This window comes from Lonchura striata, chromosome 1 (genome assembly GCF_046129695.1).
Source record: "Lonchura striata isolate bLonStr1 chromosome 1, bLonStr1.mat, whole genome shotgun sequence".
Taxonomy (NCBI): domain Eukaryota; kingdom Metazoa; phylum Chordata; class Aves; order Passeriformes; family Estrildidae; genus Lonchura; species Lonchura striata.
Window position 1 is genome coordinate 2,942,623 of NC_134603.1, and position 15,089 is coordinate 2,957,711.

General features: G+C 47.6%; 1 protein-coding gene across 11 annotated transcripts in view; it reads right to left on the reverse strand.

Moving 5' to 3' along the window:
- ADGRB1 (adhesion G protein-coupled receptor B1) overlaps positions 1-15,089 on the reverse strand; it is a 283,170-nt gene that overhangs the window by 85,480 nt on the left and 182,601 nt on the right. For all 11 annotated transcript variants that reach the window (XM_077781813.1, XM_077781806.1, XM_077781809.1 and 8 more), the window contains one exon: positions 2,032-2,173. In XM_077781813.1, coding sequence (XP_077637939.1) covers positions 2,032-2,173 — 142 coding nt within the window. The remainder of the gene's footprint in view (positions 1-2,031; positions 2,174-15,089) is intronic.

The following is a 15,089-nucleotide window of genomic DNA, read 5'->3' on the forward strand; positions in this document are numbered from 1 at the left end:
TAAATAATCCCAAGTAGTGTGTGATCATAAAATCTACATAAGAGAAACTTCTGCTTTAGCCAAGGCAAAGATTCCCTTTGCTTTTCCCACACTGCCTGATCCTCTGCCCACTTCCAGAAGATGGATCAGCAGAGGACCTTCACCAGCAGCTCAGCTGCACATCTGGGCTGGCTTCATTTCAGGCTTTGCCTTAGAAACCTCCCTGCAGCAGAAATCCAAATTTATTTTCCCCAGCCATACAACACCCCAGAACTTTGTCAGGATATCTTGGAGTCCTTCCCACGCAGGGCAAGGCTCACTCATCGATCACAACCTCTGGAGCCAGACCCTGAAGCTGCTGGAGCTTGGGGTGAAGGGTGAAGCCCAGCTGCTGGCAGCACACAGCCCTGCAAGCTCCCAGGGCAGGTGACAAATCCCACCTGGCTCACCTGAGATCACCCTGTCCACCCCGAGAAGGCTGGAAACACTCCTGGAGAGCACCAGCCCAGCAGCTGCTTCCCTGCCTGCTTGGTTTATGGTGGCAGGACAAGGAAACAACAACCCATGGAAGAAGACTGGGTGCAGGGATGCAGCCAGCTGCTTCCAGAGCCCTTCCAAGCGGGAACACGCTCCCAGTCGTACCTCTGAGCATCCTTCAGTCAGAATATCTCTACCTGAGCCCACAGAGTTGGTGCCTCTGTCCAAAGGACCTCAAAAGCTGCTCTGCCCAAGAGCCCAGAGCCCGTTTCCCAGCCCTGTGGTGGCTGGGCCTGCTCGAGGCCCAGGCAAACACAACCAACACTGTGTCTTTAAAACCACTTCAGTGCAGATGTTGTTTCCATGGTAACTAGTGGACCAAATACATTAGTGTTTCTAATAATAAACCAAACCTTCATCTTGGAAAATGTGATCCCCCCTCTCCCTTTACCACGCTCACCCTTCCTTTCTTCCTTTCCCCTCCCCTTCTGCCGAATTAAGCCAGCATTTAACAAGCAAGCCATAATTAGTAAATAATTGCAAGGGCCCAGTAACTCCCAGTGCCCAGGCAGATGGAGAAGCTTTAGGTGGAGGAGGGGGGTGGCTTCACTCTGTGAACCTGGGAACTGTCCAAAAAGGGATGAACTACTTAAAAAAAAAAAAAAAAAAAAAAAAAAAAAAAAAAAAGGAGGAAGGAAAGAAAAATTCAAAAGCACAAGGTGGAAGAGAGGAGCCTGTGAAGCGTCTTTTGACCACCCCAGCGCCGTCTTTAGTGCCCTGGCACCCTCCCCGTGCTCTGACTCAGGGTGCAGCCGCCAGCGATAATTTCTAGGAATCTCGCACTTTTTTTTTTTTTTTTTTTTTTTTTTTTCCCGGAGGCTCCGTCCGAAACGCGGCACCGACTTCGTGTCCCCGACAAGCGGCCAAAACTTCACAACTCCTCCCCTCCTTCACAACGCTCCCCGATTCCAGAGTGGGAACCCCGCCACACACGCCCCAAAAAGTGCGTGGGGAAGCGGGAAGGACGCCGAGGCGGGGATGGAGACAGGTGGGGAGGGAGGCGGAGCGGGGCGATTCCGCCCCCCAAAAAAAGCCACGTGCGAAGATCCCGTGCGTGGGGAGCCCACGGGAGTGAAGACGCCTGCGGGGGCCGGTGGCTCCCCACATTGAGCGGGATTCACGTCCCGAGGCAGAGCGCAGGGATGGAAGGATGGATGGGGAGGACGCGGGGAGAGGCGCGGCAGCACCGCCGATGTCCGTGCGTGCGCGTCCCCAAGGCTGCGCTCAGGGTCGGGGGGAAGGGGAGAGGAAGGACGGCGGGGAAGGAAGGGGGAGGGTTATGCAAAGCCTCACGCTGTGTCGCCACGGTCCCGGTGACACCGGACTGCAGCAGCGGCGGCGGCGGCGCTCGGAGCTGTCCCCGCCGCGGTACCCGGGAGCCGCGCACCGGGGATGCTCCGCTGCATCCCGGGCGCGTCCCCTTGGCCGCCGCTCATTCCGCCCTGTCCCCCGCGTGTCCCCACGCCTCCCCGGCCCCTCCGCTCCTCCCTCCGCGGTGCCGCCGGCGGGACTCACCATGTCGGGGCTGAGCTGGGCTAAGATGGCGAAGGCGGAGAGCCGGTCACACAGGCACTTGGTCCGGGAGGCGTCGAGCGGGACCGTTCGGCAGCCGCGCCAGGACCAGGCGCCGGGCGGAGAGGCGGAGGCGGAGGCTCTGCTGGAGGGAGGAGAGCAGGGAGGGAGGGACGGGGCGGCGGAGCGGGGAGAGAGGGAGAGCGGCCGTCAGGGCGGGCGGCGAGCGGGCACCGCGCCCCCCTCGCCGCCCCCATCCCACCAACCCTCCCAGCGGACCTGCGGCTCCATCCCGGTCCTGCTGCTGGTCCGGCCGCGGCTCCCCCGCCCCGCTGTGACCTCTCCATCAACCCCACACGTCTGAAGGGTCCCCTGCAGCCCCCGGGCTGCCCGATCGCCCTAACCCTATAGCCCAGTCCCACATTTCCCATATGCACCCTCCATACCCTATCGCGCACCTATCCCACGTGTACACGCGTAACTGCACAGCGTCATCCCACACAGCCACCCCATGGATGCATAACCTTATATCCCTGCCCCAAATATCCCATATGCACCTCCCTAACCCTATAGACCTGCCCCAAATATCCCATATGCACCTCCCTAACCCTATATCTCTGCCCCACATATCCCATATGCACTTCCCTAACCCTATAGACCTGCCCCACATATCCCATATGCACCTCCCTAACCCTATATCTCTGCCCCACATATCCCATATGCACTTCCCTAACCCTATATCTCTGCCCCACATATCCCATATACACCCTCTAACCCTATAGCCTTGTCCCACATATCCATATACACCCTCTAACCCTATAGCCCTGCCCCACATATCCCATATTAACCCTATAGCCTTGTCCCACGTATCCCATATACACCCTCTAACCCTATAGCCCTGTCCTACTTATCCCACATGGACCTTAACCCTACGACCCCACCCCACATACCCCATATACACCTTCTTAACCCTATATCCCTTTCCCACATACCCCATACACAATTTCTTAGCACATAGCCCAGTCCCACATGTGCCATACACATTTCTTTAAGCGTCCCTGTCCCACTTGTTCCATATGCACACCCTTAACCCCACAGCTCTGCCTCATTCATTCCATCTACCTATGCACAACTTCCACCCCAACATGTGCATACACAACCCTAAAGCCCCGTGACACCCACCATATTGATCCACATGTGGGACACATGGATAAATCATCCTACAGCCCTGTCTCTACACAACCTGAACACACCTCCCCATCCCTACAGCCCTGTCCCACAAATCCCATTTATGGATGTAACTCTATAGACCTAAAACACACCTGAGTCCCCCACAGCTCTATCTCTCACCCCATACACCCCCAGCCCCCTGCTCCACACCCCATGTGGATGTGTATAAACCTCCCCCAGGCATGGGAACCCCAATCACAGCTTCACCCCCGCCTTGCTCCTTCTCCAAAGGCCAGGCCAGGACCCTCCTGAGCCCTTCCCCACATTCCCAGAGCTCTGGGCACCGCAGGGATGTTCCTCCCTCACGGCCAGAGGGACCTGAAGACATCAAAGGGACAGATCCCTGCTTTCTCCTGGCATCCTTTCTGCCCGGGGAAAAGCAGCAGAATGGGGAAGGGGCCATAGATGGAAAAGTCTCCATGGTTTCCATCCCACAGGTGGAGTGGTTCCATGGGGAAAAATGACTGCAGCCCCATCTCTGTACGAGTACAAGGGGCTAAGCCAGGGAAAACAGAAATCTGCTGCTCCACCTCATGTGCTGGGACAGTGGGGACCCAAAAACTGCTGTCATTTTCCACCCATTGCCTCTGTGTCTTCTCCAGTCCTATCTCCTGGGATATGGTCGCTAAGGGAAGAGAAGATGAGGAGAGCAGGTGCAGAAATTCAGTAGATGGAGAGAAGGTCAGCATCCCTGTGCATAACCTGGGCTTCACAGGAGCCTGAGACAGGACGTGGAGGCACAGCAAAAGGGCCATCTGCCTCCACTGAAGAGACATGGGGAAAGATGTCCCATGTCCCCAGCTGACCATCCTCAGAGGAGGGGATCTGGCAGCAAGGCCAGCAGCGAGCCCATGGCAGCTCCAGATGGAGCCAAGCTGCTCAGCAGCCTTGGGTGCACCACAGATGGCCTGGGCAGCTCTGTGCTGCTGGCTCCAGAGACCTGCCCTGAGTCACAGACAAGTTCTTTGCAGGTCTCGACACGGTGCAGGCTCTGACCTGCTCCTCACACAGACTCCGAGCCTCCCTCCACGTCCCTGTGCCACCGTGGCCTGGGTGACAGAGCACCAGCACGTCCTGCTCTCTGTCCACTCAGATCCTGTTCAGCATGTGACACTGAGCCTCTCTGAATTATTTCTGGCTTGGGTTAGAGCACTGTTCATAGTTAAAAAAAAAAAAATCATAAAAAAACCTAAATTAATTTTACTGTAGAAGATTGTAGGTAATACACAGAACTGTGATTTTTTTTTTTTTTTTTTCTGTTCATCCCCATTTTTAAATGTCTGGACCCTACTAAATGTCTGAATGTCCCATCCCTGGGAGTGTCCAAGGCCAGGCTGGATGGGGTTTGGAGCAATCTGGTCTAGTGGAAGGTGTCCCTGCCCATGGCAGGAGGTTGGCACTAAATAATCTTTAAGGTCCCTTCTAATCCAAACCATTCTGTGATCCCGTGGTTCTCTGTCCATCCATCTCACGGGACATAAATCTGTCTTCTCTGGATCAGCAGCTCTTCACATGGTTTTCTCTGAGCTGTCACATCATTTCTCAGAGACTTTCAGACCCTGGCATTGTTCTTTGCTCTCTTTCATGCACCTTCTGACATCCCCCAACACCCTTTTTGGAAGGAACCAAGAGATCCAAGGCCAGTCTCATGGGAAATTTGAATTCTGTATTCTCCCCTCCACATCCTGCTCGTATTTCCAAGATCTGCATTATTGAGTTGTTCTGTTTATCCACTGTCACCGAGAAAAATGCCTTATTTATGATGTGTACAAATAATGACAAATTCCCAGACTCCAACAATGAGTTCTGCATTCTCCTAGAAAGTATTAATTTAGCTTGACAAAATCTATTTTCCATAAGTTGATTGCTATTAATGCCTCTGTTTTAATGAGCGTGCTATTATTCAATTATAATCATAATATTACCCACAATTTTTGGATCCCATTTCAGATGGATACTGTGCCTAAGACAGATGTGAGGCTGCTGTGCTTACACACACATGCTCCTCTCCCCAGATTTGGGGAACTTTTCCACTTTTCCTAAAGAGCAATGATGCCAAATTAGTCTTAACCTGCTCTTTTAAAACCTTCGCGTTCCAAATTGCTCTGTCTTGTTACTCTTGCTCACATCTCACTTTGTTGGATGATGTATAGCAGGTTTTCCAGCTGCTGGGGTAATGAAAAATATTTCATTAGGCTGAGATGTGGATTAAGGAACCAGGCTCTCTTCCAATTACAGAATACAGGCGTTTATTGAAATTCCTGCATTATTATAAATAAATCTGTCATTTCGAGCTAGTAACAAACCAATACCATCAGGATTTATTATGGGTCTAGTAGACTCTGAATTTTGCTTTTTATTCATCTTTGCTGGTCTGAAGCAAAAAATTCCTACACTTTTCCTTTTTTATTTTTTTTTAATCTTGTATTTTTCAAGCTTTTAATTTGCATTGCTTGCCGTCAATTTATCCTTTGTCCAGATTTCCACAGCAGCTTTTACTTTCCCTCTATAACAGACTTTTTTTTTTTTTTTCTAAGAGATTGGTGCATTTAGCTTGTGGTGTTTTGTTGGTTTTCTGGGTTTTTTTTTGTTAGCTGAGGGTATTTTAGTGCTCTTTTTCATTTATGGGTTTGAGGATATCTAGAAAACTGCTTTTTAAAAGGCTCCTAATGATAGAGTTTTGGAATCATAGAATGGTTTTGGAAGGGACCTTAAAGATCATCTTTTTCCAACCTCCTGCCATGGGCAGGGACACCCTCCACTAGACCAGATGCTCAATGTCCCACCCAACCTGGCCTTGGACATTTCCATGGATGGGCCACCCACAATTTCTCTGGAAAACTTGTGTCAGCACCTGTCTGCTCTCACAGGTAAGAATTCCTTCCCGACATCCCATCTCACCCTGCCCTCTGGCAGTTTAAAGCCATTCCCTGTGTCCTGTCACTCCAGCCCTTATCCAAAGTCCCTCTCCAGCTCTCTTGGAGCTCCTTCGGGCACTGGAAAGGGCTCTGAGCTCTCCCTGGAGCCTTCCCTTCTCCAGACTAAACAACCCCAGGTCTTCCAGCCTGTCCTTTCATCCTTAACTATCCCTCAGCTTTTTGCTGTTTAAGCAGCCTTTCCAACAAATAGAAATGCTTAAATCTCACATTTTTAGAGCATCAAATTTGTCTAAACTGCCCCACACAGACACCCCCTGCCCCAAGGAACCTATGTGGGAATACACTAGCCCTCATCTCACTGCCAATCCCAAAGCCCAGCTTTACTCATTTACCAGCTTTCAAACTAGACTAGGACAGATCTAGACTATACATCAACAGAAGTAACCTCATCCAAAAGGAAAAAAAAAACAAACAAACAAAAAAAAACAACAGGAAAATAAATCAGAAAACCAACAAGAACAGGAAACCCCAGGGAAAGTATCAGAAAACAAATAACACTCCCCAGCTGCTGTGCCTGGTCTCACACTCCCATGGCAGAAAAGCTGACAGAACAGCATTGAATGCAGTATCAGGATAAAATCTATCCAGGACCAAAGCCACACTTGGCACAGCCTGAAATCCATTTCTCGATGCACACAGAAAGTGCACAGCACATTGAGGCAAGAAAAAAAATCAAAAATTAAAACAACCACCTTTTGCTCTTCAAAGACCTGGTCTGGTGCCTGCTTACTTATCCTGTTGGACTCAGAGAAAGCAACTGGATCAAAGCCATCCAGTTCTTGCTTTAAAAGCTGCTATAAATCACACAAAGGATGGGTGATGTGGATGTGCTGAGTCAGGAACTTGGTGTAAATCACCTCAGAATAAGTCCAGCTACACCTTTTAATGGAAAATGAAAATCTGGCCTTCATTACTACCAGTACTTATTAATTAATTAGTCATTACCAGTCATTAAACCACTCAAATGCTCCAAAGAGCATATCCACTCCTCTGGTTTTAACATCCTCAGAAGAATAACTTTTCTTTCATGCTTTCCTTCCTCGCTGCAGATCTCCCTAATTACCTCTTCTCGTTGCCCTGCAGCCCTTTGGACACGAACACCTCTGCACCCTTTGGGGATGGACCTTGGAGATGGGTTGGGAGAACCTATTTGGAGGTAGGAGGATGTGGCAGAAGAGCCATGAGCCTCTTCTCACTGATTCCCAGTGTGGATGTAGAATCCTGGAGTGGTTTGGGTTGGAAGGGATCTAAAAGATCAGCTCGTTCCAGCCCCCTGCCATGGGCAGGGACACCTTCCACTATCCCAGGGTGCTCCAAGCCCTGTGCAGCCTGGCCTGGGATAATTCCAGGAATGGGGCAGCTTCTCTGGGCAACCTGTGCCAGGGCTTGGTGAATTTCTTCCTTGTATCTGGTCTGAATCTCCCCTCTTTTAGTATTCAATCATTTCCCCTTATCCTGTCACTCCATTCCCTTATCCCAAATCCCTTTCCAGCTCTCCTGGAGCCTCTTCAGGCACTGGGGCTCCAGCCCTGGAAGCATTTCCATGGCCTCCTCTGGACTCCTCCAGCAGCTCCATGTCCTTCTGATGCTGGAAGTCCCAGAGTTGGATTTGTTGTTCCAGGTGAGGTCTCACAATAATTCCTTGTGATTTTGGGTTGTCCCATTCATGGTTTGTGACTGTTTGAGCCTGTCCAGCATCACCTGCTGAAGATCCTACATTCAGTACCACTAAGAAAGATCTCATGGGATTTCTCAAAGGTCCAGGGAAACACATCTGAGGGAGTTTGGGTCTTTCTGGTTGCAGATACCTGCCCAGATAGTGTTTGGTTCAACCATCAAGTATTACCAAAAGCCTCACAGTTCAGTGCAGACTTGAAATCCTTAAACTCAAATTTCAAAATTCAATCACTGGATTTTGCCATCTAAAGATTATTTCACTGGCAGCAATTCAAATTACAAAACAGATAGATTGAAAAAGGGCATCTTTCACATTTGAATGCAAAATTCATTCACTGTGGGTCTGACGAAAAGCTCTGCAGGACAATGGGCTATTAATGAACAGGTCCATAAGGGGAGGAACATTTGTGTATTCGTGTGTGCCTGCCTGTAGGTTCAGGTTTCATTTGTAAAGCAGTAGAAAAGCCTTTGATTCTGCCAAAAAAAATACACTGGGTTTGTGCTGGGAAATCCGTGCTCAAAGCTCAGAGGCAAAGAAAAAGCAGAATTTGAGTTCTTCACAAATATTGAATCCAGGTACACTAATAAGGGAGCAAAATTATTTCCAGGCGGTCTCCAGAGTGGAGGCAAGAAAGAGGAAACTCCACTAAAGGGAAAACGTGGGCAGAATATTAGAGGAGAGTGTAGTCAGAGTGATTACAACCCAGTCAAAAAGGAATTGTAGCAATCCCCAAACCAGACTGGCGTAAAAAAACGTTGTATGGGGAGGGTGAGCAGGGAACCTGACAAGTTGGTTCTGTCTCCAACATCCGTGGTCAGATTTATCTCCGGTGTAATTCCAATGATGCTGCACAGGAAAATGTCTCACCATATGTTACAACATGACTCTGAACATCATCTGAGCACTTGATGGGGAAAAGCAATTAAGCACTGTCTTGTAGATTTAAGCAGGAGCTAAGCACATGCTTAAGGACTTGCTCAAACAGAAATGCTGCTCTGAACAGGAATTTGCACAAATTTAGAGCTTTTGTTGTGGGAAGAGCCACGGGCAAGAGAGTGTTTTTAAAATTGGGGTAGATATTTGAGATCTGAGAAATACAAGGAATCTCCAGTCGTCTTTTCCAACCCAAACAACTCCGTGGTTCTCTGACTGTTCTTGTTTCACACGGACCATTCCCCCTTCTCTAACCAGGAGAGTGCTTGGCATGGGTCCAGCTGGCAGATTGATTATTAATTTGGAGAACAAACCAGAGATGAAGTCAAAGTTAATCCTTTTTGTGGGATTCCCAAAAGCAATTTTCATTTCCAGCTAAAGGCTGCCCCAAAGCGCCTTTCAGACACTTTGGCTCTGCACAATAGCCTGGGACACAAAGAAAAACCCTGCAATCATATTTCTGCAAAAAGTGTGTCAGAGTCACAGTTTGTGCAGGACCTCGGGGCTGAATTGAAGAGTGGATGGCTCCTAAGAGAAAGGGACATGAAAAGGTTTGCAGCTCTGGAAAAAAAATAGACTGATTAAAAATAAAATAAAATAAATCTTTGATTGGCTGCTCCAGCAGTTACAAAGGATCTCATGCCAGAGAGGTAAATGTTGAAATTCATTAAACACTAAGCTTAATATGGGTTTAAATCAATCTTTAACACTGCAGCTGCTTGGAATGTTTTGGACACCCTCAGCACCAAAGCAGTGATCACGCTTTGCTTAGTTGAGACCTTCCTAAGAACTTAATAAAACCAGCAAAACTCTTTCACGGGGTCATTCTGTTATCCAAGAGATAATTTTCCCTTTCTGTGATCAATCCACTGGTTCAAAGACGGGCTGAGCTCTCATTTATGCTACTGAAAATCCTGAGAGACATCTCACACATCCAGCGAGGCAGTGTAGGCTTACTGGAGCAAAACCAAACCTCCTGGAAAAATCCTGCACTTCTGAGCCTCTGAATTTGAAATGTACCACAAGTTTGGTAAATCCAGGTAGCTCAAAACGAAATCTGAAGTTCCAATGAAATAAAGGACAGCCCAGCAATTTCTCTACATTCATTTAAGGAAATCAAGCATCATCATCCTTATTTAGCTCAAAGCCAAGAAAACCAAATGTGTCCTGGGCTCCTGGGCTGGATCCCCGTGGCGTGGACAGGTCAAGGGAGAGCAGTGTCTCCCTCTACCCTGGTGAGACCCAGCTGAATTCAGTTCTGGGGTCCTCAGCACAGGAAAGACGTGGATCGGGTGGAATAAGTCCAGACAAGGCCATGGAGATGCTCCAGGGGCTGGAGCCACTCTGCTCTGGAGCCAAGCTGGGAATGTCCAGCTCCAGGGAGAGCTCAGAGCCCCTTCCAGGGGCTCCAGGAGAGCTGGAGAGGGAATTTGGACAAGGGATGGTGGGACAGAGCAAAGGGAATGGTTTAAAACTGAAAGAGGAGAGATTCAGACTAAATAGAAGAAGGCAATTCTTCCCTGTGAGGGTGGTGATGCCCTGGCACAGAGTGCCCAGACCAGCTTGGCTGCCCCATCCCTGGAATTGTCCAAGGCCAGGTTGGATGGGGCTTGGAGCAACCTGGGATAGTGGAAGGTGTCCCTGCCCATGGAATGAGATGATTTTGAAGGTTCCTTCCAACCCAACCCATTCTATGAGAAGGAAACTGAGGCACACAGAGATGTGAATGGATACAGACCTATAAGAGGGCACTCACAGAGCTCTGATATTTGGAATAAGCAGTCAATAAATACATCCACACATCCCTTAGCTGAGTTTCCTGGTTTCTTTATAGAAATTAAAAACAAAACCACCATAAAACTTCCTGCTCAACTACTCAGATTACTCAGTTAACTTACAAGTTTTACTTGGCACTGGCCCTTTTTCTCCCTCTACCCCAGGAGCACAGGCCTGGCACTAAACAGAACAATATTTTGTCAGTCTGAAAGGATCAATAATCAGAGTAGCAGCTATTATTAAATTAGCTTTTTAGGAAAAAAAAATACAGCAATGAAAATGGAAAATGTGGAAAAGGAAGAAAAAGCACACTCTTGACCCAGTTGCTTGATGCAAGGAAATGAAACCACAGCAGGAATATGATTTTATTTCTCAGAGACCCCTAACTCAAGATGTTTGAGGTGATTTTCTTCAGAAATGGCAGAAGCAGAATTAAGAAAACAGTGATTTAAGAAAAGATTAATGATATTTTAGGAAATTAGGAATATTTGGGATTTTCTTTTTACGTATGCATGGGAGAGAGGGACAGGAAAAGATATACAAGGAGGTGACAAGCAAGCCCTTTGTCCAGCTGTGAATTCATGAGCACAGCAAACTGAATTGCAGCATTTTCAGGGGAAAAGGTTACTTTCCATCTGCAAATTAGGCCCATTAAAAAAAAAAAAAAGAAAAAAAAAAGAAAAAGAAGGAACAGCCCATATGCAGCTTCTAGTCTGAAGTGTTAATTAACATAAACAATGTTCAAACGCACAAAGAAATGGATATTACCATTGAAATAAAGCATATGGCTGGCTAAATACCCCGAAGATTATCTGGAGATAATCTTTTCAGGCACCAGAAGTGCAGCTGAGTTGAGCTCTAATGATTCTCATCACCAGGCCAGGCCATCCCACCAGAGAGGAAGCTCAGCACTTCCCACCATCATCAGCCTCCTGGGTTTGCCTCCTGCCTTTCAAATCCAGAGCTGCTGGTGGAGAATTAATGAGCACTTTCCCTCTTTACAACCCTCCTGCACTGCTCCAGAAGGACTGAAATGCAGGAATCATCTCTTGAAGGAGAAACTTGTGCCATGGATTGGTCTCCAAGGGGCTGCTTCACTCAGGGTTGCATTGGATGGGGATTGGAGCAGCTTGGTTTAGTGGGAGGTGTCCTGCCTGATCTTTAAGGTCCCTCCCAACCCAAACTGTTCTGTGGTTTTATGGAAGGGTGAGTTGGGGGAGAAATTTGATAAAAATTTATCCACAGCCAATATCCTGATGTTCTCCTGCCAAAGTTCTTTCCCACAGGACAGATGTTTCATTGGGATGAGCCCCCAGAAGGATTCCTCTGTCCCACTCAATATTCCACTGAACAATCCTGAACGTGCCAGAATTTTCATACAGAAAATGTGACACCATGGCCTGGGCAGGGGAGGAATGGAGAAACCAAAGGAACTCAGCCTTGTGTGCTCAGTCTCTAAATCAGAAATTAATGTGGAAATCCCTGTGAGGTATCACAACGTTCCAAACCAGTTCAAAAGCCCCTGATGACAAACTCAGGGGAATATTCCTTCCTGCCCCATCCCTGGAAGTGTCCAAGGCCAGGCTGGAAGGGGCTTGGAGCAACCTGGGATAGTGGAAGGTTCTGTCCCATGGCAGGGGCTTGGAACTGGGTGTTCTTTAAGAACCCTTCCAACCCAAACCCAGTTCTGGTGGCTGTTTAATAATTACAAATCTGGTGGCTCCCACAGCATCTAGTTAGGATCAGAACTTGAAATAACACGAGGGATTTTTTTTTACTTGTTTTGGTTTTGAGGTGGTTTTTTTTGTTTGTTTTTGTTTTTTTTTAAATTTTTTTTTTTGTTCTGTAAGGCATATTTGAAGTCTTTTTGTCCTGTGTATGTTTTTTTTTTCCTTTAAAAAGATGACATTTTCCAGCTCCTCTACAGAGCCCTGTGAAACAGAAAAGCCGGCAGCCCCCTATAATCCCTTGGCTTCATGGCTTTAAGAAGAAGAAAGGAAAATAATTCTCATATTTAGCTAAACTGCAAACTATGCTATCATCAGGTCAGCTCATGGTGGTGGCCACAGAAGATGACCTTGGACTGCTTCCGTGGAATCATCAAATCATGGAATTGTTAAGGTTGGAAAAGATCCTTAAAATCATCAACTCCAACCATCAACCAGCACCATGTACACTACTAAATCACATCCTCAAACCACATCCACACATTTTTTGATCTCTCCCAGGGATGGTGTCTCCACCACTTCCCTGGGCAACCTTTTCCAATGCCTGACCACCCTTTCAATGAAGAAATTTTTCTGAATATCCAACCTAAATTTCCACTGGTGCCACTTGAGGCTGTTTCTTATCATCCTGTCATTTGTTACCTGGGAGAAATATCTGACACCCCCCTCACTACAACCTCCTTTCAGTCTATTTCCACAACAGATCAACAATTTATTCATCCAAGTCTTTATCCCCTGCTTTTAAATTTCTTATTGTTATGCAGAACCAAAACCACCCTTACATTATTTCTGGAATCCTTTCAGTGTAAGAAATCCAGGTCGTAACTCCTAGATTAGGAGCTATGAGTAAGACTGCAGATTTATAAATAAAATAAAAATTGTGTAATATTCTAAATAAATGTGTAATAATTCTAATAATGTGTAATATTCTAAATAAATTTTATAAATAAGATATATTTTGGGGTAAAACTGCTTCATTCGATCTTCTCTGCTAGCAGAGTATCAGAACAATAAAAATTATAGAATCATCAAATAGTTTGGATCAAAAAAGATGTTTGAGTCCCACTGATAACACAGAACTGCAAAACCTACCACTAAACAGTGTCCCCAAGTGCCACATCTACACATCTTTTAAATCCCTCCAGTGCTGGCAACTCAGCCAATTCCCTGTCTTGCCTAAACTCATTGGGTATCAAGATCACCTTGGAAAAAAGGCAAAAACAGGAGCTACTGTGAAAATATTGTAAGCAGAAGTTGGGACTTTTTGAAGCCGACTTTTCCAAGTGGAGAGAAGTGTATCAGTGGGACAAAAGAGGGATGGAAAGATGAGCAGGAGGACGGCTGCTCTCATTACCATACGGGGCTGCTTTCCAGCAGAGGACAAGGTGAGAGCAGCGAGTGATGGATCTGCCTCCCTCCTACCCCTACGTGACATTCACAGCTGCTCATGCAGGCCTTGCAGGATGCTTCTCTCCAGGGGCAGCTCCTCGGGTGTCCTTGAGCTTGTGTGGATGTGTTTTGGCAGGTCCTGCATGGCAAGAACCGGAGCCCGGGCTGGGCTGTTGTCCCCTCGTTGTACCACCCTGCAGGACCCTCCTGAAACTGCCTGTTTGAGCAAATGTGCTGTGTGCATGTTCCAGCTGGACACACAGATGTTCTGCTCACTCCCTCAGCTTCCATGTCAGCTTTCCTGCTATAATTTCCCAATTACCACAAGATGCCAGAGACTTGGGGCTGGTTTTGTAGTTATTCCCTCTCCAGCTAGGAAGGGTCAACCTGGATCATGGCCCAAAAGATGGGACTCTGCTTTTCTGTTTAGAAAAGGATGAGTCTCCACATCAGTAATTAACCTGTAGCTGATCCAGGCAATCCTCTTTCTCTGCCCTGAATAACAGCCAGTCATCCTAGAATCACTTCTGAGAAATTGGGAAATTTTCCTGTTTGCACAGAAAACAACAATCAATACACCCAAGGGATGAGCAGCAGCTTTGCCACGTGTACCAAAAATATTCCAGGGAAAATCCTCCAAGGAACCGAGTGCATTACCAGGATCCACCATCTCCTGCACATGGACATCATGGTCCCACGCTCAAGCCTCATGGGAAAGATGGGAAGAATGGGAAAAACAAGGTAGGAAATTATTTTGCTGAGACAATAGAAATGTAGGACATTGCAGCCAGCAGTGAGCGAGCTGGAAACGCTCCCTTTGGCTGCTCGAGGATGTACAAATGCACTTGGATTAAAGGCTGGGAGAGCAATGAAAACACCTGGGAGGAGATGTCTCACTCACATCCTCTGTTCTCAAATGTCCTGTTCGCTGCTCAGCACTTCCAACTCTGTGGATGTCCCCAGCTGAGCCTAAAATCCCCCAGAGCCCCCAAACCAGCCCCCAGACAGAGCTCAGGGGAGCAGCAGGATTGACATGACCACAACCATCACCCTGTGGTTGCCCACACCAAACCCTGGCAATGGTTTGGGGATTTTGGAATTGTCCACTTGGGGATTTTGAGCCCAAAATTTCTGGTGCATGGGACTGAAAGGAGAGAGGGAGATGAAAGTTTGTTGCTAGCTCTGAACAGAGAGCCTGCAAGTCCCAGCTGTGTTCCAGATCTCCTGTCCCTTGTGCCCTCTGTTTTTCAGCTTCTCCCTCTCTGAAATATCCATCTTGATGCTCTTCCCAGCTTTCCATGGCAAAGCCAGGGATGGAGACAGGCAGATTGCCTCCTGTCTACCTCTAAACAGCACTTCCCAAAAGAGCAAACAAACAGTGCTGCCGAC